This window comes from Centrocercus urophasianus, unplaced genomic scaffold (genome assembly GCF_019232065.1).
Source record: "Centrocercus urophasianus isolate 14NV4802_14NV808 unplaced genomic scaffold, USGS_Curo_1.0 seq_17, whole genome shotgun sequence".
Classification (NCBI taxonomy): domain Eukaryota; kingdom Metazoa; phylum Chordata; class Aves; order Galliformes; family Phasianidae; genus Centrocercus; species Centrocercus urophasianus.
The window spans coordinates 5,248,226-5,274,734 of record NW_024884722.1 but is presented as its reverse complement, the minus strand read 5'-3'; the positions used below and the strand labels follow the sequence as shown (position 1 = coordinate 5,274,734).

Below are 26,509 nucleotides of genomic sequence, written 5' to 3'. Positions count from 1 at the left end.
AAAAAAAAAAAAAAAAAAAAAAAAAGAAAGAATAATTTAGAAATGCTCTCTTAGACTGAGCTGCTTTATAGCTGTGTGTCCACCCAAAGTTGGTGGTAGACAGCACACACAGCATTCTGGTTTCCATTAGGCCTCATAGGGCCAAAGGAGCCTGGCACTGCCAGCAGTGCATCCTCCAGTAGTCCCAGCAAGGGTCGATGTGACACAGGCTGGGAATGTGGCCGTTACTGGTTGGGACCTAGTTTGGACACATTCTCCTTGCAGGCCCTCAGAGCAGCACTGCCTTTGGGACACCATGTCAGTGAGGTTCTGTGTGTGGCTCTAAACTGTTCAAACAAGAAAGAAAATGGTAAAAGTTTTAAAAGAATGGGGTAGATGTGCTCAAGAAAAGGTGAATGTGAGGGTCTGGTGCTCCGATTTGAGAAGAGCAATAAATAGGTCCAAGCCAAAAGAGTAGATTTCAAAGGTTTTTTTTTATAAATACATGTGGACGAATCTCATTTGTCTTTGCTGCATTATTGACACAAGACCAGAAAAGCGGCACCTAGGTGTGTGTGGAGGAAGAGAAAGCAATGGGAAAGGAAAGGGAGAAAGAAGTAGAGTGGCAAGAAGGGGAAATGAGATGCATGTGAGCAGCATGTGGGATCAGCACCAAGTGCAGATAACTTGGCGGATAAATTGGGACGTGCCGCTTTGCTGCTGGCGGTGCCTGCAGTTGGGTATTTATGAAGGAACATTTATGAGGGAGATTCTAGCTGTAGATGTCCCTGTTCACTGCAGAGGACTTGGACTAACAGCCTCTTCCGACTCAAATGACTGATTCTATGGTTCTATGATTCATTATCATGGAGGATATTTTATTGATTTTCTCCCACTGTTGTCCTCCCTCTGAGGAAAATGCTTACGTAGCAGTGAACTCTGTGTGCACCATCAGCTGAATATGCAATATGAAGGATGAGCGCAAGTACTGAATGTTGGTCTTCAGTTTCCAGTCCTTCTTTTGGGGTGAAGTCAGGGTTCATCCTGAAACCAGAAAGAGATTGAAAAGATGTGAATCATAATTATATGCTTACAAATACAGGGCTATTTGACTCAAAAGAAATGGTTGTAAGTTGAAGCAGAGACTATGCTGGAGATGCTAAGCTCAGACACTACCATCTGAACTGGATCTGCTGAGCCACCAACTCCTGGCCTTTACCAATCCAGCCTTCTCACAGGTGCCATTTGCTTGGGACATCCAGACAAGCCAACTTGATCTGCCCGTCTACCCACAATGTCTCAGCTTCTGTTATGAAAGATATCCATAAGAGCTATGATTGGGCTGGTGAATTCTGGACTGGGAGTAGCACCCAAAGCAATCTAATCCCAATCTTTCTTTCTTTGCAGGGGGTGGAGGGAAACGCAAAGGCAAAAGCAAAAAGTGGAAGGAAATCTTGAAATTCCCTCACATTAGCCAGTGTGAAGATCTCCGAAAAACAATAGGTAAGAGCCTATCCCTTTTTTCTTGAAGTTGTTGCATACATAAAATGTGCTGTCAAAACTGGTTCAGCAGAACTGCATTAAAGTTGCTCATTAAATAGAACCACTTTAGAGATGATCACACAGTGCATATAGCTTCCGTGATGCTGCCATGCAAACTCAACATTTTCTGGCATGTAGAACATGTGCTTTGACTTGGTACCTTCCAGAGGCAGAAATGAATCCCTGCATTGCATCCTGCATTACCTTGTAATAAGTAACTCTTTATTGGAAAGGAAGTGAGAATTTATGAAAGCAATGAGATTGCTGATATAGTTGAGGGTTAATATTAATTATATATTGGGTATGATGTTTGAAGTAGCAACCACTGTCCTCATGCCAGGCAGGTTTGCTCAACAGTACTACCCTGCATTGATATCACAATACTGTCTTTATGCAGTTTCTTGATAGGACATATAAAACATTGTTGTTGTTTTTAAAATTATTTTATTGATGTGGACCAAACACTGCATATTTGGAAAGAGAGATTGTAGTGGCCATTTCCACAGCATAGCATCTCTGCTGCTCATACCTGACAAATTTCAACATTCAGCATTTGACTGCTGCCTTGCCAAACAAAGACAGCAGGTATCTCCTTGTGAAGTGTCAGTGGAAAGCTCACTTTTACTGATCTCACTGCAAGAGGTTAATTTCAGCAATCTGAGATTCCCTTTTTTCCTCCACTTTGACGTAAAATCCAGACACTGGCAATGTATGAATGAAAGGCAAGAAGCTGAGATAGTGAGCATCATAATTTGTCTTACTTGGGTGAATTCCTGGGTTCTGACTGGCAGTGCCCTGGCACTGTGTATGTTCAAATTTCACGGCATGTTTATGGAGAGAAAATATGTACAATGTTTTGAAACTCTTTTCATGGTCTCTTTCAGTAAATTTCACTTCCCTCATCTTTTGCAGTAGAGCTAAAAAGAGGTGTAGAAAAAGCAGTAAAGCACAAGAAGAGAGTAGGTTTTTCCAGTTTGTGGCCATTTAGCCTCTCTGCAGACCTATGGAAACTGGAATTATTCCTAAATGTAAAGGAGCAAATTTAACTTGATCTATTGGAATTTGCATGGGGAATTCTCTCCATTGTCCCATTAACCTGAATTTCTACAAGGGAAATCTGCACTATATAAGAGTCTTAATTTTTGCAAAGACATACAGTAGTTCAAAATTAGTAGTTTTAAAAAAGTCTGCAAATTATTTTTGTTTCTGAAATGCTGCTTCTGAGATTTTTGGTGGCAGCTTTTTCCTGAATGTATTTTGTTTTATTTATTTATGAATGAGTGAAGGAATGAATGAATTGAAGAAGTAGCGGATCAAGAGCTGTGAGATGCTCTTGGTGGATTTGGCTTCACTGCAGTGATTACCTGTTGACTGGGAATTGCAGCAACTGATTTTTACACAACAGGTCACAATCCTCGTTCTGTGACTCTGGCTTACTTGAGCAGCTTTCCCAGGGAATTGTATGAGATTACACAGAAGTGAGCACTGCTCAGCCTGGATCAGGTTATCCATCCTTGCTGGTGCTACCTCTTGTCAGCAATGTGGCAAAGGTCGAAGCATCTCGGACCAACAGATACTGTTTATAAACTTCCCCTTGTTCATACAGTAGCCTGACTCACCTCAGGTGAGCCAGATCCTCTGGGTCTACAGCACTGAGTCATTTACGTGTGTGTGGCTGATCTGAGACACTCAGGGTGATGTGTGGGGGAAGATTATCTTGCACAGCAACTCTCTTGGCCTTCACACACCTTTGTGTGCTATTTTCTGCAAGCCCTTTAGCAGGAAATCAGGAATTCAGGTGACAGGATATCTTCACAGGTGACACTATGAGGGAATATGTTGAACCATCCTTGAGTCACCTGCTAGCTGAACTGCTCGATGACCTGCAGTGGATCCAGCTGCATGGTGTGTCTGCTGTCAGTTCCTTCCCTGACAACTTCTGGGTCTGCTGGTCAGTGCCAGCCTAATTTGATGATGAAATAGAGACCACAGAGAGACTTGTTTTGCCAATCTCTGGGAAAATTGGCAACCAACAGAGAAGAATGATTTTATGCAAGGGAAAGGACACAACCTCAATTCAGTGTTCTTAGGGATCAAGATAAATACTGGTAGGTTCTGCTCACCATAGAACTCTTTGCTGTGTGTCAGCCTCACAGCACTGCTGGTCAGACAGTCTTGCCACTTTGCCACATGTTAAAAAGAAAGAAGTACATCACATGAACCAGAGGATTAGCGTGCTGAGGCTTTGTTCTGGATACTTCCCAAAAGCCTCCATGGGAAGCTCGGAGTGGGAACGAGATGGCCTGGACCTTTCCTCCTTTTTGATTAGAGCTAGAACTAACTGCTATGCAGAAAGGCTCTGCTTCATTGAATGCAGACATGAGCCGTGGGTGGAAAACGCTGCTGTTGTAATTGTGGAATAGAGCCTACGTGTGTGTGTAAATGCCCGTATTCTGGTGTAAAGACATACATGCTTTTGCACCCCATGTTCTGAAAAGAGCCTGTGTCCTAAAAAAAATAGTGTGGTGTGAAAAGAAATCTGTGAAAAACAGGAAGGCTGGAATAAACCAAGGGTCTGCGACCTGTGTTGACACAATTATGAGTCAGTTCATACCTTTTGGTTCCCTCTGTGTTTACAGGAGACGCTGTGTTTGACTATCCATCATCTGGTGTCTTACTGAAAGGCTCGCTTAGTAAAACCCTTTTTTCCCCTCTTGTGCGCAGAAACAAAAATCAAAACAACCAAGAGTAGCAGTGACTTTTGATAAATAAACAAACACTGGAAACATCTTTACTGAAAATGCCGTAAAGCCGAGGATCTTTTCTACTTTCTTTCGTGTCCAAAGCTCACAACCTTTTGCAGGGAAATTCTGTGGCCTCCATTGTGTGCTAATTAATGGGCAAGGGGCACAGCAGGGCAGGCCTCCAGAGGGATGCCACACGAATGCTATGCCTGGCCTCTGAGAGAGGCTCAGCTATTTGCTGTGAATATGCTATGAAACTGCTTGCAGCCCCCCTCCCTGCTCCAAAGGTAAACTGCATGAAAGCAGGTAACCTTTTCCAGGATAACTTTGGTGTTAGTAGTCCTTTCAATCAATGAAAACTCGGTACAGGTTAGGGGATAACCTGCTGGAGAGGAGCTTTGCAAAGAAAGACCCAGATGTTCTGGTGGACAACACTTTGGCCGTCAGCCAGCAGTGTGCCCTTGTGGCCAAGAAGGCCAATGGTATCCTGGGGTGCTTTAAAACAGGAGTGGCCAGCAGATCAAGGGAGGTGATCCTCCCACTCTATTCTGCTCTGGTGAGGCCACATTTACACTACTGTGTCCAGTTCTCTGCTCCCTCATTCAAAAAAGACAGGGATCTCCTAGAAGGAATCCAGCAGAGGGCCGCAAAGACAATAAAGGGCCTGGAGGTGTGAGGAAAGGCTGGATGACCAGGATCTGTCCAGCCTGAGGAGAAGACCGTGGGAGGATCTGATTAATGTTAATAAATGTCTGAAGAGAGGTGGGAGGCAAATGGATGAGTCCAGGCTCTTATTGGTGGTGCACAGTGATAGGAGAAGGAGCCGGAGTCTAAAACTTAACATAGGAAGTTCCAAGCAAACATGCAGAAGAACTTCTTTATGGTAAGGGTAGCAGAGCACTGGAACAGGCTGCCCAGAGAGGTTGTGGACTTTCCTTCTCCGGAGATATTCAAGACCCATCTGCACGTATACCTGTGTGACCTTGTAGGGAGCTGCTTAGCAGGGGGTTGGACTCGCTGATCTCTGCAGATCCCTTCCAAGCCCTGCCATTCTGTGATCCTGTCTTTCAGACGTTGATGGCAATGAATCAGTGTTCTCACTGGTATCAGTATCAATGGATACTGTTAGTAAATGGTTTGCTGCTACCCTTAAAATTCACAGATGATAGTTTTGCAAAAGAGACATTTTGAAGGAAAGGAAAAACTATCAAATTGCAGCCTTAAAAATTCTTTCATTTGAAAACATGACATGACCAGATGCCACATGTTAGTGATACCCCCTGGTTTAAAGGCCATCAGTAAACAAAAATCAAGAAGTTGTAATTTTAAAGGCCAGAGTGTCCTTTTGATGATAAAAGATTCTGGATATCTGTGAATATTTCTGAATGATGCAAAAGGTTCTGTTGGTTAAAAGTGTGGATTTTTTATTTATTTTGCTCAGACCCATTCTGTGCTTTTTTTCTTTCATTAAGAACTGCTTGGCTGAAAGACTCGATTATTCTGATCTTTGGCAAATTTTCATTCACAACTGTCCAAATGCTATATAATAAATCAGGATTTTTTTCCCATAGATTGAAGTTTGTGGGAAAACTGCCTTAGAATGTGTCTTCTGTTTGTTGCAGGGAGTGATTTGTTGCATTATTGCAGAAAAGCTTAACTCCCTCGGTCAAGGAGGCTCTGCTTATGCGTTGTATTCTGGTAGATGGATAACCTTGATATTTTTTGCTAAATTGTTCAGTTCAATAAGATTCTACAGTTAGAAAGATCACTTCCAAATTTTGCCACATGTGGTTTAAAAAGAGGAGAAAAATCCTCCCAGTGTAATTTAACCTCTTATGTGATATTTGTATCCCATTTATTCAGGGTAAAGGAGCTTGAGCTTCTACTTCTGGTGGGTTCTTTTCAGTGTCGTTAAAAATACCCTTCTGTGTGAGAAATGCTTTGAAGAGATGGTGAACTGAGTAAGTGGGGCACAACTGAAGATATGGAGCTCACACGTCACTTTCTATGAAAGCTGGCTCTTTTTTCCCCCTCTTTTTTGTATTGAACTTTTTCAATCAAGACCTTCACCTGTGTGATCTTTTTCAGTCACTTTTGGTCTCCTGGAGGCTCATCAGTGCTGCTGGCACTGCAACGGAGTACAGACCTGCCCAGCTGAGCTTTTCCAGGTAGCCAGCACAGGTTTGTGTAGCAAGCAGCAGTATGGCCATCAGTGACAGAGAAACGCTTGACTATTTATCCAGTCTCCTAGAAGTGTTTTGCTGCCTGCACTGAGCTCCATCCTGTGGCAGAAATACTGCTACTATAGCCCTGTTGTCTCACGCTCAGTAGCTTCTGCACCTCTGCTCTGCACCAGGATTCTATGGCATCAAAACCCAATCCGATCAGTGCACAAAGAAATGGCCAAACTCTTCAGCTCTGACGTTTCCAGTGATTAAAAAGCAAGGTTTGGAAGGTCCTGAAGCCCACAGATAGATCAAGGGAAGGAACTGAACCTTTCCTTCTGCTGTAAATAACTCCACAAGTAGCTATAACTAAGTTATAACTCCTGTGATTGCATCTGTCTGAATATCGCATCAAAGGCTGCTCAAAGGCTGCTTTGCTTTATGGCCAAAACTAGAGGTTGAGTTTTTGAGAAATATGCTTTTGTCAGAAACATCAGCTTTCTTTGGGGAAAAAAAAAGAAAAGAAAACAACACCAAAAAACCCTTACATTTTTATTGGAAGTTGTTATTCAACAAGTAGTTAGGATTCTGTGGAGTGAAATAGCAGAAAGGGGAGGTATCTGCTGTTCTCTCACCAAACACATAGGCAGATGGCTGGCTGTGTTGGGATGATGCTGGTGGTGTGTGCATGCTGCCCCAAGATCTCACACACCCAAGGGGAACTGCAGTACGAAGTACAATCTAGTCAATAAAACCAAAAATCAGCATGACGTATCATGGCTCTGCTATTCATTGCAATATGGTTCCAGAGAAATTCCAGAAATTATGAACTCTTATCACTTAAGGTCCAAGCTGATGAGCACACATGCTCACAAATAATTTTTTTCCATACAGGAAATCCCTTTGAATTTAGTTGATACCAGATGTTTTTTTTCTTACAGCTCTCAGAACTGTGCTGTGCACGGGAATATATTTTCCCACATCAGTGCCCTTAGCTGACTGCACATAGACACATTTCAGTTGCTTTCTGAAACAGTGAAGTGGAAACTTCTGGTGGTTTTGCATCATCCAGATAGAAGCTCCCAATGAAGGTGTGTGCCTATGGCTGGGGGACAGAGCAAGGCTACTTGCCTGCTTTGCATGGTTCTGTGTCAATTGCACTTTGTGCACCTGCACTTGGGGCAGCCAACCATGCTTGTGAGGCATGGAGCAGAAACTCTCTGCATAAGTTGTTCTCTGTGGAAAGAGCACAGAGGGAGAGGGACCCAAGGAGGACTGAGAGCAAAACTGGAAGAATTGTTGAGACATGTGGGTAGGATTTACTGCTCTGGAAAAAGTTATGCAGATTTTCTGGAGAGCATCAATGCAGAAAAAAATCTTCAAACTGATTTGTTTCTAATGAACACACAAAGTCCTTCCCTTTGACAGTCTTTGCTCTGAATGCTTCCCTTCTGTTCTGACCTCTTTTTCTTTTTATTTTCTATTTCTCCTTCCTTCCTTCCTTCCTTCCTTCCTTCCTTCCTTCCTTCCTTCCTTCCTGCCTTCCTGCCTTCCTGCCTTCCTGCCTTCCTGCCTTCCTGCCTTCCTGCCTCCATGCCTTCCTGCCTTCCCTTCCGTTCTTCCTCTCTCCCCCCTTCTCACCTTTCTGTCTGTCTTTCTGTCTGTCCATCTTCTGTAGACACAACTGTCCCCTCTCCTTGAGCCAGAAGGTCTCTGTTGCTCTTTCAAAGCATGGTTTATACAACCTTTGCAGCATAGACCTGGCCCTCAGCAGTACCCTGAAGTTTCTTGGATTTGATGTGCTGTCCCGTGTCACGAATGCATCTAAATTAAATTAGAAACTCTTCAGGAGCAAGCACTGGCTGTGTGATACTGTTTCAGCCCATGAAATTATGTGACTGACGTCAAAACCATTTTGTTTGTTTACAAACCCTCAGTTGGTTCAGTTCTTTTCTTTAAAATCCTTCAGATTCAACTATCATTCTATCATAAACATAGGTTTCTAGTTCCTTAACGATGAACAAATAGAGCAATGTTTGGTGCCCTTGCGAGATTAGCTGTATCCAGTTTATAGCAATGGGTGGAATTGAAAACCTTTTTTTTTTCTTTCCAGTTTTTTTAATGCCATCACAGAAAGTATGCAAAAAACAAGCTGTTTTATGCATCTAGTGAGACTCAAGACTAACACTGAGAGAACAGGCTGCTTGCAGGCTGCTTGTACTTGACAGCTTCCAGGACGGGATGGGGACGCAGGGGAAATGAGTTGAAATGATCTCAGCCCACATTCTATTTACAGAATTTATTTCACAAGACTTAATCCATTAAGCATTACCTTGGCAGTGGCAACCCAGAAAGAAACCAAGAAAGACGTTGCTATTCTCCATAAAGAACAGGCAGCAAATCCACATCTCCTTACCAAGCACCGAGTCCACACTCAGTGAGTAGTCCTTCAACAGAAAGCCTCCTGGGGTACAAATATTGTCCTTAAAGCTCTGTGTTTTTATTTTGTGGCAAAGGCTGCAGCAATAAAGTGGTCTTCACAAATGAAGAAAAAAAAAATACCATAATACACTCTGAATTTTTTACAGAAATTATGACAGAGACTTGCAGAAAAAGAATTAAAAGAGAACATGTTCTTTTAAAAAGATCATTTCATCTCTTACTGAAAATAGAAATAGATATTCTGAGCTGCGGGGCTTTTCATTATCATATTAGGTAATATGAGTCATTAAGGCTAATTAATACTTATGCAGTGATTTGGAATTGTAAAATGCTATAGAAATGCTCGTGGGTCCTGTTAAATAGTAGTACTTGGTTGTTAAGGAAATTTATTTCAGAACCAAGTTAGCATTTGCTGTATATGGGGAATGAGAGGTAGGACTGCATTTATGATAAAAACTTACTCCTTCCCTTTGAACTCACTTGTAACTTTGCTACTGATATTAATGGAAAGAAGGTGGCAGGGCAAAGAAAGCCTCTGGTTTTGTTGCCTCTGTTCAGCTCTGCTAAGTCAGTGAGAATGTTTCCCTTAAATTGCACAGGAGTCCTCTTACAATGGAAGCAGAGAACTGTACCGAGGAAAAAGTGAAAAGATTTACTGGATCATAGGGATGGGATCATAGGGATGCTGTGAAGTGCACTCATGTGATGAGCAGCCTGAAATCCTTGTGCTGGGGATGCACTCAGGTTCTTGGGGGGGGTGCAATTCACCTTAGCTAATGTTTGTCAAGAAAAATAACTCACTTGGGTTGACGGTAGAGGAAGCAGTGTTTTGAGTCAGTTTCTTCTAGAGGCCTTCAGAGGCCTGTAAGATTATTATGGCTGGGTTTTATTCTAGGCTTTGCTAGAAAATGTTCTGAATGAATCAAAATTCACGTGTTTTATATACATCCCACTGAATATCTGCAATACAGAGGAGCAGTCTTGCACTTTCTTCCCCCAGCTTTATGCCTACCTTTGTGGCACTTCTTTTACTGAAACAGTCTTTACCACAAAGCACAATGTGTACTTCTTCCCTGTGAAGATCCTTGATCCTTGTTCTTTAGTCCCACTCATTCCATTGGCTTTTTCCTGACAGTGCAAAAGGACAACAGAATACTGTAAATACAGTATTTCAGTTTCGAATATAAGTTGCTGCAAACTAGTTCATGGGTTAACAGGATCAGTATTCACACTCCTTCTAAGCCCACGTCTGATGCAAGACCCAGATAAAGTACCTTGTGCAAAGCTGGCCCATTATTATCCTACTGCTTCTAGTTTATGGCTTTTGAGAAGAAAGGTTGAAGTCTTCTAGGGTAGTTCCACACATAACTTTCAATTCTGTTTTTAGGACGTAATGTATGGGAAATCATTTGGGGAGTGTTAAAAACAAGATTTTGGGCTGTTTGGCTGAATCCCCAGAGTCACTGAGAGGTTCCCTCTACTTTCCAGATAATCGCTGTGTGCTGCTTTGAGAACACGTTAGAGGTGATAATTGGAATTGTTCCTTTGTGCTCTGTAGATCAGAAAATGAAGCATGATCATGAATTCTGCTAAATGTTGATATTAAAATTGAACCCTTGCTCAGCAGGGTAGAAGCAAGAGTTAAGACCATTTCTGAACAGTGCTCTTGGTCATGCCAGTACTTTTATTTACTTACATTTCTACCATACGAATTCAATGCCAGGAATCTCTAATGCAAGTGAAATAAAAATATTCTCTACCTTAAATTGCTTTCTCCTGGATGATGTAACAACAAGGATTAGTGAGTTTAGTGCAGCAAAGGGAAGTGACACTGTAGAGCAAGATGGAATAATGCAAACTGAAAAATCAGCTGGGTTTGGGGAGGAAGGTTGGAATTTGATTTTGCTGAAGAGCTCCTTGTTATTCTGGAAATGGTAAAGTTCAGCACAAAAAAACTGAAACAAAATATCTGAAATCCTATGCTCCTTAAAAATATACTGAAGACCAAGTCATTGAAGTCAAATCAAAATGTAGTATAGTAAGAAAAATGTGGAAGTTCTTCCGTTTCCAGAAGAATAATTGGTTACAAAATGTGAGAACTCTCACTGTTTTCATACGATCCATAAAAACATAATCTCTGTCATTAGTTGTGAATTTCTTTCTAGCTGTCAGATTCACCATCCTTTTGCCCTGCGCCAGTCTTGTATTTGCACAGTGGAGCCTTGAGGGCCTGTTCACATCACATTGATTTTCTGAGCTCTCACCTAGACAAATCACAAGAAGCAGTGTTAAGTAATTGCTGTAAGGCTGTTCTTGAGAGCAACAGAATCAGGCTCAGCTACACATAAGTGTTTGCAATTTTCAAACAGTCCCGAATTGCTTTCAGGCTTTTGTAACAACAGGTTCAAATTATTTTTTGTGTTTGTAAACATGGTTTGTAGAGAAAAATGTTTTTGAGCATAGGAAGAATTTTGTTTCAGTCACTTCAGAAGTACTCTGATCAGTGCAAACAAACAACATTCAGCACTTGGGTATTGCATTCTTAGCCCTGTACCTTTAGGCACATGTATCCTGAATGATAACTTCAGCACACAGAGCCTCGTGTGAGGTCACACTGCAGAGCTACAGCACTGACTCCAAAGCGTGGAAGAGAGAAACCCATGGTGCAGAACCCACTGAACAGCATGGAGCGTTTGGTTTAATGTAGCAAACTGCGACGTATTCGCTCTGATCATGGATATGGGCCAACTGCCCTGCGGTGGGGATGCGTAGCGCTGTGAGCTGCTGGAGGCCTCTGCAGGCATCAGGGCCCAAGAAGGAGGGAGAATGGAAGACAAAGAGTGTGGGTGGGCTGAGGGGAGACCTGTCAGTAAGGAAGCGGACGTCCTTTTTGCATAGCCAGTGGGAGTATTCCTGAGGCCTTACTGCCTGGAGAAGAAAAAAATGGCAAAGTGCAAAGAGCAGCTATTAAGCAGCCCTTGTACTGGGAGTGGACCTCATAACCATTCTTAGCTCCACTGTGGGTTTCTTCCTCCAAGGTAGAGCCTCTTTCCTTCTAAGGCTGCTTTCATCCCTGCCCAGGAGACTGTGGATGTCAGTGGAGCACCATAACGTCATTATCTTCCATGGAAAAAAAAAAAACAAACTTCTAAAAATATTGTCTGTGCCAGTATTGCCTATGCTGGTGTGACTATGAATCACTGGTCAGAGCTGTGAGAATTACAGCCTTTCCTCACTGTTCTTTGCTATTGAGAACCCCTTGTCCTGTGACTAGGGCTAATGTCTTTTTAAGTCTACTTCAAAGTCTTCTTGGGGGCCAGAGCCTTGCTTATGAGTTACAAATCAACTTATTTAGGTAAGATCTGAAGGACTGGAAGGCGGCAATGCGGAGTTACGAACTCAGGAGGAGCTGCCAATGCAAAGGTCACACAAGGTTGTGGTTACTCCCACTGAGTGCTGCAATGGGCCTCATGCATTAGTACAGCCTGGGATTACGACAGGGCCGGCGCAGAGAGAAGGAAGACATGGATCCACCCTGTAGCCCTGTGGTTTTCACAAGTTTTCTGGGACTGATCTGTGTTCCAAATCCTAAAGGAGCCTTGATGGAGACCTGCCATTCTGGTTGAAAAAAAAGAAGGGATAGGATTTTATTCTCAATAGCAGAGTTGAATTGTGTGGAAAGTAGCCATCACGCACAATTACTGTATCTATAGACTGCCTGAAATCTATAAGAAGGTCCATAAATGTTCACTCTAATTTACTGTGCAGATAAGATATTCCTTTACCTTTTCTCACACAATATGAGACCAGCTGGAAGCTTGTCCATCAGCCCAAGGAGAGATTATGGCTATTTCCTAAGCCCCAGTGATCCTAACCTTCTGTCTCAGTAGTTGCTGGGGAGTGATGATACCGAATTATGTCTCCTCAAAAAAGCCTTTGTCCTGTGCATAAATTAGCTGCTAGCTTCTTTTTACCGATGAAAGTTAAAACAATGTTTTAGCTGACAGAATTATGTGGAATTCTGCCTCATCCTTTCTTGTCCTCCCATCAAAATAGTATTTCCCTAACAAGTCTCCAGATCTGGCAGTTTTCCAGGCTTTCCCTCCTTGGTAGGCAGCAATAAGGAAGGGAACTGCAGCTTGCTGCCAACTCACCCACTTATGACGTGCACTGGGGAGGGATCAGAAACTTCTTCCTTTGAATACTACAGAAAAGACACTGGCAGTTCAGCTGGAAGCTGTAGCTGTGAGATGCAGATCATCAGAACTTGAATCAGAGAGCACATACACCGCTTCGCTCTTCTTCCTCTCTTTTTTTCTCCATTTAAGTGAATGTAAGTCCTGCCGACAGGTAATAAATACACAGCCAGCCCTTGGAAGAGGAATGCTGTGTATATCTTGCAGGCAGGCGCAGTGTGATTTCCCCTACCTGACTTGCCATTGCACCTCCACCCTGGGAGGGTTTAGAACAGAGAGGAAAGTTTCCACACCCACCATCTTTCAGTCTTGGCCAGCACTGCCATCCTGGATGCCAGTTGTGGCAGTGGATTTTGCATAGCTGTGGATTTGATACCAGTTTCGCTTGCCAACTGACAGCATAAGCTGTGTAACTTGCAACTCCACAAGCATCTGTTTCTCATCCTACAGCATTTTAAATAATGCACATTTACAGCTGTCTTTCCCTTCCTTCCCAGTTTCAAAGCACAACTTGTCCACTGCCCTTATTGCTCTGAGACAGATTGCTCAGACAGTATGCAAGGCAAAGCTGGCTGGGAGGTGCAAGGTTCAACATGCACTGTCCCTGCCTTCATGCATCAACGCGGCCATGTGTTGAAACAAGAAGTGCTCAGCTACAAGGAGCCTTTTATCACAATGCTTACAAAATGTGTTAATTAAGTAAATGTGTGGTACAGGACCTCTATAGTAAACTTGGTAGCTCACTCATATAGCATTCACAACTTTAAGTCTCTCAGAAAGAAAAAAAGAAAAAAAAAGAAAAAAAAAAAGAGCTGCCTTTACAGAAAGTTTTCTAAGCCCTCCTTTCCAGCAGAAGTGCAATAGAAGAACAGTGTGACGGCCATGGAAGTACACTGCTCACAAGTGGAGGAGATATTCAATTCTTTGTCTGTGGCAAATTGCTGACCTTTGTCTTCAGAATTAAAGCCACCTGAAGAAAACCATTCCTAGCATATAGTATGATTAGTTGTTTTTGCTGGATTCTTTCCTGTGCACAGTGTAGTAGTTTAATACGAATATAAGAGGAAACAAGGCAAATTGAAAGCATAATTCGTTTTGAATGGCATAATCCAAGAGGTGATTTCTTCTGAGGAGCTAGAAGACAAAGAGATCAGTGCAAAATATTTGAAATGATTTCTTGGAACAATTTCTTAATGGAATTATCTCCCCTCTTCCTTTTCAGACTCCAAGATCTATATTTCCCACTCATTTGTTTTATCTATTTTTTTTTATTTATAGACTTTAAGACCTTAATCAGAACAATTTTACCTATCAGTTTATAAAAATATTCTGTCTTGTATCCCACAAAGTCAATAAGTGTTTATTTCTTCAGCACAGTTACAGTTCCCCATTCTGTTTCCTGGGTAGATTTCCTTAGTATCAGTATAATTTTTGTCCACTGAGTCAATGTCTCAAGGCATAACCTCTTCCTGCCATGATGCTACTAACCATTTCCTATGGTGGCCTTATAATTTCCCAACTTTCTCCTCCCCCCATCAAAGCCTGGGAAAGCAGATGGACCTTACAGGATGACCTGGGGGGGTCATGAAATCCGGACTGTTAGAGCTGAAGTGGGGAAGTGCATTCCAGAGGAGAAACCCTTCCACCAAGTGTCCGCAGCTCGGGCTGCTCTCCAGCCCAAGTCGCTGTGCTGATACTGAGTTCTTCAAATGATTCCAAGTGAGACGTGGCCTGGGGCACGGAGACAGCAGATGGCTGATATTTAGGCTATTATGGCTCAGTGTTTTCCACTTGAGCTGGAATTCAACTGCTAACTAATGGCAGTCACGGAGACCTCGTGCAGCATGTCTTGAACAGGGCATGCAGGAAGCAAAACCCATTCAAGAGTATCACGCTTTTGTCTGTCCTTCGAAAGGGGAGAAAGTGTGCAGAAAACCAGCGAAAGCATGAATCATCAGAGAGGTCTGTATTCAAATGTGAAGCCTGCAGTTTTCTCATCAGTCATAAGGGCCACTAAGATGATCAGAGGGCTGAAGCACCTCTCCTATGAAGAAATATTGAGGGAACTGGGCTTGCTTAGCTTGGAGAAGAGAAGGCTCCTGGGGAGACCTCATTGTGGCCTTCCAGTACTTGAAGGGAGCATATAAACAGGAGGGGGAACGGCTGTTTACCATGGAGGATAGCGATAGGACAAGGGGGAATGGTTTTGAACTGAGACAGGGGAAGTTCAGGTTGGATATTAGGAGGAAGTTTTTCACCCAGAGGGTGGTGAGGCACTGGAACAGGTTGCCCAAGGAGGCTGTGGATGCCCCATCCCTGCAGGCATTCAAGGCCAGGCTGGATGTGGCTCTGGGCAGCCTGGTCTGCTGGTTGGTGACCTGCACACAGCAGGGGGTTGGACCAGATGGTCGTTGTGGTCCTTTTCAACCCAGGCCATTCTATGATTCTATGATAAATGGAAAGCCACTCAGCTAATCCCACTCAGCCCTGAACCTGTGGGACAAAACCACCCCCATCTGTCTTGTCCTGATGAACTTTCTGTCCCATCAAAACTCTTAAATGTTCAAGAGAGCTAGTAGTGATGTGGATCCTCCATAGAAATCCCTGGAGTCAGAGAATCTCTGTTTGGCATTGTTCTGCAGCTTCAGTCATGAAGAAAAGGAAGGCCGTGTGGTCAGTGTGAAGGACTAAATAGAACTGACCTATCTGAAATGACTGCAGTGGACGAATAGTTATCTGTGGCCAGGAGGAGGTTGTCAGTCAGCACAAGGAATGTGGCCTCCAGATGATATTTAGACCTAGACTCAAACAGATTGGGTCAAAGAGTGTGAGAACTGCAGAGCTACTGCCATGGTAGAAGATCATACTCTAATGCAAGGCAATGCAAAGTGCTTATAAAAACTGAGGCAGTATGGGGCTGAGATGAGTAATAGAACACTAAGGCAATCGTGGAAATGCTATCAAAAACCCCACAGCAGGGATTGAAAAATAAGCACCATAACATGCACTTTGGGTTTGCACTGATGGAAGCTCCCAGGAAAAGAACAGAAACTATTTGTCCAGAGCACTTCACAAGATGTAATTGCAGGTAGTTCGATGCGGTGTGCATGGTATCACTAGAAGAGGGTGACAGCATGGGCTTATTAAGACCTAGCAGTTGTACTTTATGTTTCTGAAGGACTTCACCCAAACCAAAGATGATTGTGCTGTGGTGCTTCATGCTGAATTGTTTAGAAAGAACTGAAGACATCAGAATAAATCATGTGTATGCAACGCTCTTAATGTAAAGGACCGGTCCTTTGAGAAAGAGACAAATTGTCATACTCTGAAGTTAATCATTTTATAGCTTCAGTTCATTCCTGTGTAATGCACTGCTTTTGCAAAGGAGTGTTAGGAAGTGAAAAGAACAGTTGAAGTGTTATCGATGCTCCAACTCCTTTCTGTCATATATTGCATTAGCAAACAAAACGCATTTGAAAAGGGTGGTAGTAGGGTAAAGAGAAAGCAACAATGGATAGGAATAGATGCTGGTTAGCATCCTGTGTTCATTCAGGATATACGGAGATGCATTCTACAGCATTTACATTTTGCCATCAGTAAGTTTTCACAGAATCACAGAATCACAAGGTTGGAAACGACGACCTGCAAGATCATCCAGTCCAACCACCCTCCCATTCCTATCAGTGCCACAAGCACTAAACCATCTCTCGTAGCTCCTCATCCAGGCGCCTCTTGAACACCACCAGGGACGGCGACTCCACCACTCCCTGGGCAGCCATTCCAGTGCCTGACCACCCTTTGAGAGAAGAAGTTTCTCCTAATATCCAACCTAAACCTCCTCTGGTACAACTTCTGGCCATTTCCTCGGGTCCTACTATTTGCCTGGGAGAAGAGGCCAGACCCTTTTGCATCACAACCTCCCTTCAGGAAGTTGTAGAGTGCAATGAAGTCTCCCCTAAGCCTCCTCTTCTCCTCTTCTCTTTTGTTTTTCTTTTTGGACAAAAATAAGTAGGTTAGAATTATAAAGGAAGGACTCAATACTATAATGTTTAACCAATACATGAACCTCTGACCAAAAAAACGTGGTGGTGGTAAGTGTGTCCAGAACATTCTTCAATAGTGCTTCCTATCTGACTGCTGCTAACTAACCAAAAGAATGATGGAGACTCAAATGTGATTCAAACATCTAAATATGCATTAACATTTTATTTCATTTAAACTGATGAACTGGAGAGTTGCAAGCAGTAAACATCTGGATTTGCTGATAAATGTTGGGGAAAAAAATCATCAGCGTGGCTACACCTTGTTGCTGCCGTTACATTCATCACTGCTTCCTTGCCTTTGCAGCCCATCAGGCAAACAGGAGGATTAAGATGACAATTCATCATGTGGCTACTGCTGAATGCTTCAGCTGAGTTGAAATGCCAGTCAGTTTTTCCTGTATGCAGGTAGGATGAATGGCCTGCTCCGTGATAGCAGTTTTAGTCATTAATGGCAGACAGAAGATCTTACAGAGGAGAGGGGCAGTTTGTTCTTCTGCACTGCCCCACCAGCTGGCACAACCCCAGTGACTTCTGAAGAGCTCTACAGGGACAAGAAAGCGCTAGCAGCAGTCCAGTGTTGTCAAGATAGGCAAACTTTCAGTGGACATTGCCCAGATCTGCACAGCTGTGAACACGGCTCTGTGTCTGGTGAATCGCTGCATTTTCTGACAACCTCAGAGGAGGGTAGCTTGGAACTAGATCACCTCCAAGGCCCCTTCAACACAAGCCGTTCAACAGTTCTATGCTCTGTGACAGTGATGTGCAGTGTCCACTAGAGAAACATACGGAGAGTTTTTGGTAATTCTCCTGAGACGGCGTTGTCTGATAACGGCAGCCTGCAATAACCAGGGACTGGACTTTGTTGGGGGCACTGTCAAGGCTGTGACTTTAGCAATGCGGTCAAAACTGCGTGTTACTCTCAACAGCAATGAATTACTTCTATAGCTAACTGTGCTAAGCACATTTCAATGTAAATTACTAACATTTACGAGAAAATCCTATATTTCTTATGAGTTTTCCCACTTGATACAATTACATATTTTATCTTCAGCAGATGTGGAATAGTGTCTCCAGATGCTCTTAATATTTTCCATTCCAACTTCACTGATAAATTGAAACTTCCCTTGTACAATATGGAGCTACATCTGTTTGGCTACTGATATTGCTATGGGCTATGGCAGACTGAAGGAAAACTCTTGTTTTTACTGAATACCTCACCATGATTGTGATAATTAATATTAATATTCCTCTGAGAATTGAAAGTATTGAGAAAGTCAGTGTTATGGCAAAGTTACTGACCTTGCCTGGAGAGTGTCTTGAAGCTATTTCTTCAGGGTTTTTCAAGTCTACGACCTTTCTGTTTAGCTTATGTCTCTGGGCGAGCTATTTAAAGAAGATTGTTGTCTAGATACCAAACTTCAAGATCAGTGAACTTCCTTGAGCTTAAGCAGCACGAGAGATTTACAGCTAATTTCAGATAGTGGCGTTTAGAATAGTGTTAGAGCTCATGTTAGAGACTTTCAACAGTTATAAATGGAAAATAAACAGTTTAGTGAGTCCTTGTGAATTTATAGATAGAACAGGATGGGAATGTCGTTACATAAGTAACAGCAGGCACCCACAAGGCTTGTCTCCACTAGCATGCAGATGCCCATGGGGCTCTGTCTGGAGTACCGACAGTCACGCTGGATAACTAAAAGCACTAATGCCTGTTCAATTATCCTGTTTTTCCATTCACCACAACTCTGCTGAATTCAGTGGAGTTGGAGCAACAAAACTGAAGGAAATGCCATGATAAGCTGGGCATTTTTATCTCAAATATCATGTTATTTCTGTTAGTGAATTGCTGTAAGACACAATCATAAATTTGAAGTTGGAAGTGGCCAAACTACTTTCTGTTTGAACAGGAAATATGAAAGGGAAATAAGAGCAAAGAAAGAAAGAGGAGAGATTAGATTAAAGTAGGTTAGGTGAGATTAGGGTAGGTTAGACTAGACTAGGTTAAATTAGGAGAGAGGAAGAAAAAGTAATGTGCAGGAAAAATAAAGAAAGGGAGAGGGAGATACACAAGGCCAGAACAAGTAGAGCCTGGGCATGTAAAGTGAATAGAACAGTAGAAGGAAAAAAGTATGGGTAGGAAGAGAAAAAGGAATAGACAATTATGAAGTAAATGTGTTTAGCTTTGTTTTACGGCAAATCAGCCATGCTCAGTGGGTTGACTATGTGATCAAAAGCGGCTTGGCTGCTCCTAAAAAAAAAAAGAAAGAAAATTCTCCAGGTCTTTGGCAGAGAATAAAGTGACACCCTTCCAAACACCCTAATTTCCTTTCATTTAAAGTCTGGCATCCAAAAAATGGGAAGGTTGTCATCACATTATGAGTGAGTTCATTTGAGAGCATGATGGTACGTACAAGAGAAGCTGGCCAACAGCAGGGAGGAAGAGAGACCTTTTGCAGTTTTTTTTCCTGTGGGACATACCTAGGACCCTCCAAGGCAAAACTCACTTGCTTTCATCCACAGTAAATGTTCTCCAAGTGCTATACCACATTTGGCAGTTGCAGTCAGAGTCAACTCGACGCTTGATGTTTCCCAAGGCTGGTAAATGCTGGTCTTTGTAGCTTGTTATGTAGGGAACTTTCAGATGAGATCTTTTAATTGAGCTCATTCCTGCTCTGCTTGGACATTGCAGCCTGTATGGCATTTCTCATTAAGTGCAGAATATTCAGTCTACTGCCCTGGCCAAATTCCAGCCTGAATGTTTATTTGCTGCTCACCTGAGTGTCACTGTTGGATCATTATAGGAGAGCAAACTGTTGAGCTTGTACTTTGCTAATAATGAATATGCCCCCAAGAACTGCTCTGTGGTGAGGCACATCAGCTGTCCTCTGAGGATCATGAACTCATGTTGGTAATGATAGCGTGCACCAGACCAAATCATGGTGGATTCTTTTTGATTTTTTTTTTTGCTTTGCTTCACAATCTCAAGGTTTATTTGCTTACTCTTGTGTTATCACTGATTTCTCTACAGAGTTAGTGAGTGTTCCTGAATTATCACATGATGTATCTCCAGCATGTTACCATAGCTTGGGTCTGTGTGAAGGGTGAGGGACAGAAAACATATCTTTTAAATCAGGGCAGTTTCACAAATATGTATTTCCTCACGAGGCTTATTTAGTCTGTTTCTGTTTTGCCAGAATGTGTGTTTTTAGGGAGTCTTTACCAGAGTCAATCTTGATTCTGTTTTGCTGCATCAGTAGTAGTGGTTGAACCCGAGATTACTTGGAAGGAGGCTCCAACAGGATTTCAGAAGGGATGGATATTTATTCATATTGCCTAAAGCCTTCCATTCACTGCAGCAGGACGCCCTGTTTTTCTGTGTTTACTCAGTGCCTGGCATCATGCTCTCCTTGGTTCCATGTCACAATTAGGCATTAGCACAGTAAAATAATCTTTATTAGTAATAATAGTGCAAATTAATAACAGGAAGAGTGAACGAATAGGCAGGGCTTCGCTTTCTCTGCTTTGCTGTCCTCTGGGAGATTTGTCAGGCAGATCTCTGTTCCAGCAAGGCAGTTCTGCAAGGATGGAGCAGTGATCCACCGCTCTGTTGTCTGTAAGTTTCACAGCAGCTAAGTAGCACTGACTTCCTCTTGTAAGAGGCTGCGTGGAGGATCTGTTACTTAAGTGCATTCATGAATTAAAGAGTTCTTCCTCCATGGAGTCTGTTTTGCTAACGCCTTTCCTCTTTACAGGCTGAGAACATTTATTTCATTTACAAAATTATTGATTGAATTATCTTATTTACTAAGTGCAAATAATGATCAAACTTACTGAGCTGGATGTCGAAGAGTGAGTTTAATCAGCCATGTCAGACATACTGATCTACTGAAAGGCAGCAAGCTTTGGGGTTTCACTTAAAAGAGAGGCATGCCATGAGGTGGAGAAGAAATTATAGATCTCATTAGGGACAAGGGCATGGGCATTCCATTTTGTGTTTCAGGTTTATTTTTACCTGGGACATAATTAATTCAAGAAGCTAGTTTCACAGGTGTTATTTTTAGATGGTCCTGGACCTATCTGAGGAACGGGAAACTTGTCATTTCCTCGTAGCTGGGCTGCAGTGAGAAGAGCAAGAACAATGGCTTTCTTGGGGGGGAGTTGAAGGCTTGGGCGTTCTGAACATGAGCCAGCAGTGCGCTCTGGCAGCTCGAAAGGCAAATGGGATCCTGGGCTCCATCAGGAGAGGGGTGGTCAGCAGGGACAGGGAGGTGATCGTCCCTCTCTACTCGGCTCTTGTGAGGCCCCATCTGGAGTACTGTGTCCAGGTGTGGAGCCCTCAGTACAAGAAAGACATTGAGATTTTGGAAAGGGTCCAGAGGAGGGCAACTAAGATGATCAGGGGGCTGGAGCACCTCCCCTATGAGGACAGGCTGAGGGAGTTGGGCTTGTTCAGCCTGGAGAAGAGAAGGCTGCGGGGTGACCTCATTGCAGCCTATCAATACCTGAAGGGAACCTACACCCACGAGGGGAGTAAACTCTTCAAAAGGGCTGACAACAGCAGGACTAGGGGAAATGGATCCAAGTTGAAGGAGGGAAGATTTAGGTTGGATGTTAGGGGGAAGTTCTTTACAAGGAGAGTGGTTAGGCCCTGGAACGGGCTGCCCAGGGAGGTTGTGGATGCCCCATCCTTGGATGTGTTTAAGGCCAGGTTGGACAGGGTCCTGGGCAACCTGATCTGAATGTGTGTGTTTGGTGGCCCTGCTAGGCAGGGGGTTGGAACTACATGATCCTTGAGGTCCCTTCCAACCCGGGTGATTCTGTGATTCTGTGATTCTGTGATTCTGTGATTCTGTTCTTACACAGTGCCACTGGAGACTGGAGTTCATGCATGGAGAACAAGTATTTTGTGTGCTCTGAACACAACACAACAGAAACACTGTGTTGGGACTTAAATAACATGTAGTCTTGTTTCCCAAGAAATTAGTGCACGCCAACAGAAGGCAACTCCATAGCTCCAATCCCAAATCCACTGTGTGAACTGATACAACCTCAAGTACCTTTGGATCCCATGAGTGACAAACAACTCTGAACATCTCTTTCTGGTAATGGGGTGGCCCCACTAAGAATATCAAAGCTAACTTAAGCTGACATTGGGCACTCAGCAGGCAGTTAAATGATCTTGCCCTGCAAGTGCTACTTTCTACAGTTTCTTCTTGACTTCACAGATGAGATCAGTGGAAAGGAAGATGGGGAGGGAGTAGCATGGAGATTGCAAAACACGCTGAGAGAAACGTACTTTTCCATGCATGTCTTGCTTGCTGGACTGCACATTCCTCTTCCCCTGATGACAGTATTATGTGCTGGGTTTAGCTGGTAGCTAGGCAGCTACCCAAAGCAACAAATTCAGGTGCCAATGAAACTTTCCATTGACTGAAGTGGGTTCAAAGGCAGCAGCAGCAACTCACAATTCAGTCTCTTCTGAGGCCACAACGCAAGGTCCCATACAATATTTTTAACTGCAGATTATTCCAAAATCTCTCTCCAAACATAATCTGCACTTCTTGCTGCATATCTGTACCGAGGATTCAGAAGGAAAATGGGTTATTAGTACCTAATTTACATTTTATGCTTTATTCTTCCTGGCAAGTTAAATCTGTGGTCAATGGTTCAGCCCCAAATGGCCTTTCATTACTCAGGCCGTCCAGACATTCATAACCATATGAGTCCTCACCAAAGAGGCTCATATTTGTGCCAGAAATTTTGAGAGAGGAGAGAGCTCATGTGGATTATGCATAATGTAAGGACTAACTGGAATTCAAGGAAAGTAAGGTAATATTAATCCCTGATAAATAGATTATTAATCATTACAAAACATAAAATTGTACCAAACATTGCCAAAACCTTGTAAAGTTTTTCTTTTCCTTGAATTTTGCTGTTTCATATTTGCTTATTTAGTCTGAAAAAGAATTGTCTGGAAAAGAAGCTATTTTTATTTTGATTCCCTTATAACCCTCAAAGATAGAATCACTGAATTTTCCAATCCAGCCTTCTGAACTCAGTGGAACTGCTCACAGATCAAGGTCCTAAAAGATCATCAGGCAGGGCAGGACTGGCTCTGTAACACATAATAAATAATAAATATGTTCTTCCCAAAGTCAAAACTTGTAAGGATTGCTGTTGCTTGGAGGCTGGGTAGCATGGTCTGTCTTAAAGGTTGCCTAATATTGCACGTTATAAAATTAAGATATTGACAGAATTACGTAGGATGAAATATTTCATGCTAGATGTTTTCTGTGCTGTGGGTTAGGTTTCTTTGGCTTTTGTTTTGTTTCGTTTATTTATTTTGTTTTTACTTGATTTATTTTGGGATGTTGCTTTTGATTTTATTTTTTATTAGTAGAAATAGGCTGAAAACTGCATTGAGAAATACAAAGAAAGGTCATGAGTCCAGCAAGTAACAAGCACTGTAGTCTTGAAAGTGAAATGACACCACCACAGCTATTCTCCTAAATACTCAAGATTTCACAGAATCTAACTGTATTTTGCTGCTATTCATCTGCTTGCACATCCTCTGAGTCAAAAGGGAAAGAGGGGCCACCTCGGTGTATTTCAGTGAAAGATCCCATAAAGGAGAGTCATGATCTAGAGAGACCCTAGGAAAAAAACCACTGAGGAGGGAGGAAAGGGGAAACACCAGCAATAAGATAAGAATTGCAAATATGTTGTCAGTAGGAAATCCCAGCGAGGAATCAGACACGAGAGGCAGGTGTGAGGTGCTGGTGAGGCCAGCAGGCAGTGTGTTAGAGCCAGCAGCAGAGGGAATTTTGGATGGGCAGAGCAGCTGTGTGACGCGCTGGGGAGCTGGACATGGATGCCCTCTGGTCAAACTGGGTCTTATGTGATGACAGGCAAGTAACTTAAAATGAGTTTTGCACAGTTGGCCTTTAGGTGTACAGCTTTCATTTTCTGAGTAGTTGCCTTTGAGATTTTTAGGTATCCATACTAATATCTGCAGCTGAAGCAAATGGAAGATTGGCTTTGAACAGATTGAGTTGTGTATAAGGTTAAGTACACAGAAACAAGTTGCACCAATCAGTGAATACTTCTCACTTCACTCTTCAGATATTTAAGTTCGCTATCTATAAAATTGGATTAAGGACATCTCCTAGAGGTGATGTGAAAATGGGTCCATGAATAGTTGTAAAGTATTTGAAGACTACATGGAGAATGCTGCAGAAAGATCTGTGGGGAAATGAATCATTCTGTCTCCAGAGCAGGCCTGCTAGTGCGCAGTAAATAAAGTCTAGGGCCACACATTGAACCAGAGGAGAAAATGAAATACTGAATAGCTGCTCATTAAGCAAGCACTGTCCGTTCTGTGTGCTGAATGAGGCAAAGGTCCTGTGGGAAAAAAAGTTTGCAGTGATGTAATTAAAGACTGTACCAGAATGCATGCACAGTGAGGAATGGCATTCAGGCTACATGGGCCACATTAATTTAGGTTGTTCCTAGGTTTTGTGGCTTAACTTTGTAACCTCAGTCATGTTCCTTTAATGATCTGGGGAGTATCAGTGCAATGCTACAGCTGAATTCTTCATTGTGGCATATTGTGCCTTATAAAAATTTTCTCTAATCAAAAGTGAATGTGTTGTATTACTTCCTGTTTGCTTCCCATGATGCTGTGGTTAATTGCTTTTTTCCTGCGGGTGGAATAAAGACTGTTAAAGTCTGATGGCTGCAACCATGGGCTGCTTATTCAATACGGCATGTAAGCAGCAGGGATTTCCTTGTCCCTGGCTAGAGACCGGCATACTTTACCTCTTCCATGCAAGTAGGATGAAATTAATCAGTGTTGGTTTTCTCAGCAAGCAATGAAATTTCAACCGCTGCAACATTGGAGAATGAAGACTCCTCAAAGGGACCAAGAGAAAATGCATGAATGAGAAGTTCTTGCCAAGGCATGAACACTACATTTGAGTGTGTCTGAAATGTTGGGCGCAGAGAGTAAATAAGCCCCATGACAAGTCTAGCATAAATACCAAGCACTTCCATGGCAGGAAGCCCATACTTTCACCAGCCTTGGCATCGCAGTGAGGATAATATTTTTGCAAGGATGAACTGCACTCGAACAATGTCTCTAATGTTCCAGTGTCGGCACAAACATGCTTTCCTTTCAGATCAGCCATGCGGCTCTTCTTTTCCATCCCTTTTTCCCTTTTCCTTTCATAGAAGCACATTTAATGTGGCTGCTGAAGAGGAAATCCCTGTCTTCAGAAAAGTTCCTGGACTCACTTTGTGTCTCAGAAGACAGTGCACCCCAATCCTAATAGTGTAGGTGTTGACTGTTAGCTGAAACTGATGGTTCTCACAGTGTTCTTATAGCTCACCATTATAGGAGAATCTGCCTATCTCTAGAGATGTAATTTCGTGTGGCAACGTTGACTCCAGTATTTTGTGAACTTCTATAAGCTCACTAATGAAGTGGCAGTGTAGCAATGCAGCTGGGCTACAGAATATTGCTGTAGTGACAGATTGCTCCAGCACTTGTTTAAGTGCTGGAGAACATGTAGGGAGCTCACTCTGTGATGTATTTCTTCAGATCTAGAGGATGAGGGATGTTGAAGTATCATCTTCCACCTGGGAAGTAAAATTTCAGATTATATTTTCAGTTTCTAAACACAAGGTGGGCAGCCCTTTTTGGAGGTCTTCTTAACTTTGTCTTCTGTTCTCCAAAATTCTTTCAATAGCTCTGGAGATGATAGCCTGGGTTTCTGGTTTTGCAGAGAACACCAACATTTTGTGTTGCAGAACGTTTGTATTTGCATGTTGAAATTTAGAAAAAAAATGTTTTGGGGAAAAAAAAACCCATTTCATAAGGATATGGCATTATTCATAATACATGGTGAAGCTAAACAAAAAAAGATAGAAAAAACAGAGATAAACTGAACAAATACAAATATTTGAATAGCTTTTATTGGGAAGCTTTTATTGCAGAAATGCTCGCCTAGTTTCCCAATGACAACCCATTTTGTTAATAAAAATGAATCAGAAGGTCTCTCTAAAATTGCATTTTTTTTGTAGGCCTGCATAATATTGTTCACAGTTCTTGGGTATGGACACCAGCTGCCATGCTGTCTCCATCCATCTGAGAAATACATTTCAAAGAGACCCTCAGTACTGAAGACCTTTTTTAAGAGGGAGGAGAAAAATTTCCATTGGCCATCCCCTGTTGCACAGGTTCTCTTGGTGTATTTGGGGTTTCTAAATGACTTTAAAATCTCTTTTCCGCTGTTCATTCCACTTTCAGTCAGCAGCTCAGCTCCCTCACACCCACTCAGAGAGGGCTGTCATCTAGCAGGCAGTCAGCTCAGACTGGGAATACAAAGCAGGTCAAAATC

The 26,509-nt window shown here is 42.6% G+C and overlaps 1 protein-coding gene across 2 annotated transcripts in view; it reads left to right on the top strand.

Moving 5' to 3' along the window:
- The window catches only part of GRK5 (G protein-coupled receptor kinase 5), a 163,228-nt gene that overhangs the window by 68,438 nt on the left and 68,281 nt on the right, over nucleotides 1-26,509 (top strand). For both annotated transcript variants that reach the window (XM_042818854.1, XM_042818855.1), the window contains exon 2: nucleotides 1,387-1,482. In XM_042818854.1, the coding sequence (XP_042674788.1) occupies nucleotides 1,387-1,482 (96 nt within the window). The remainder of the gene's footprint in view (nucleotides 1-1,386; nucleotides 1,483-26,509) is intronic.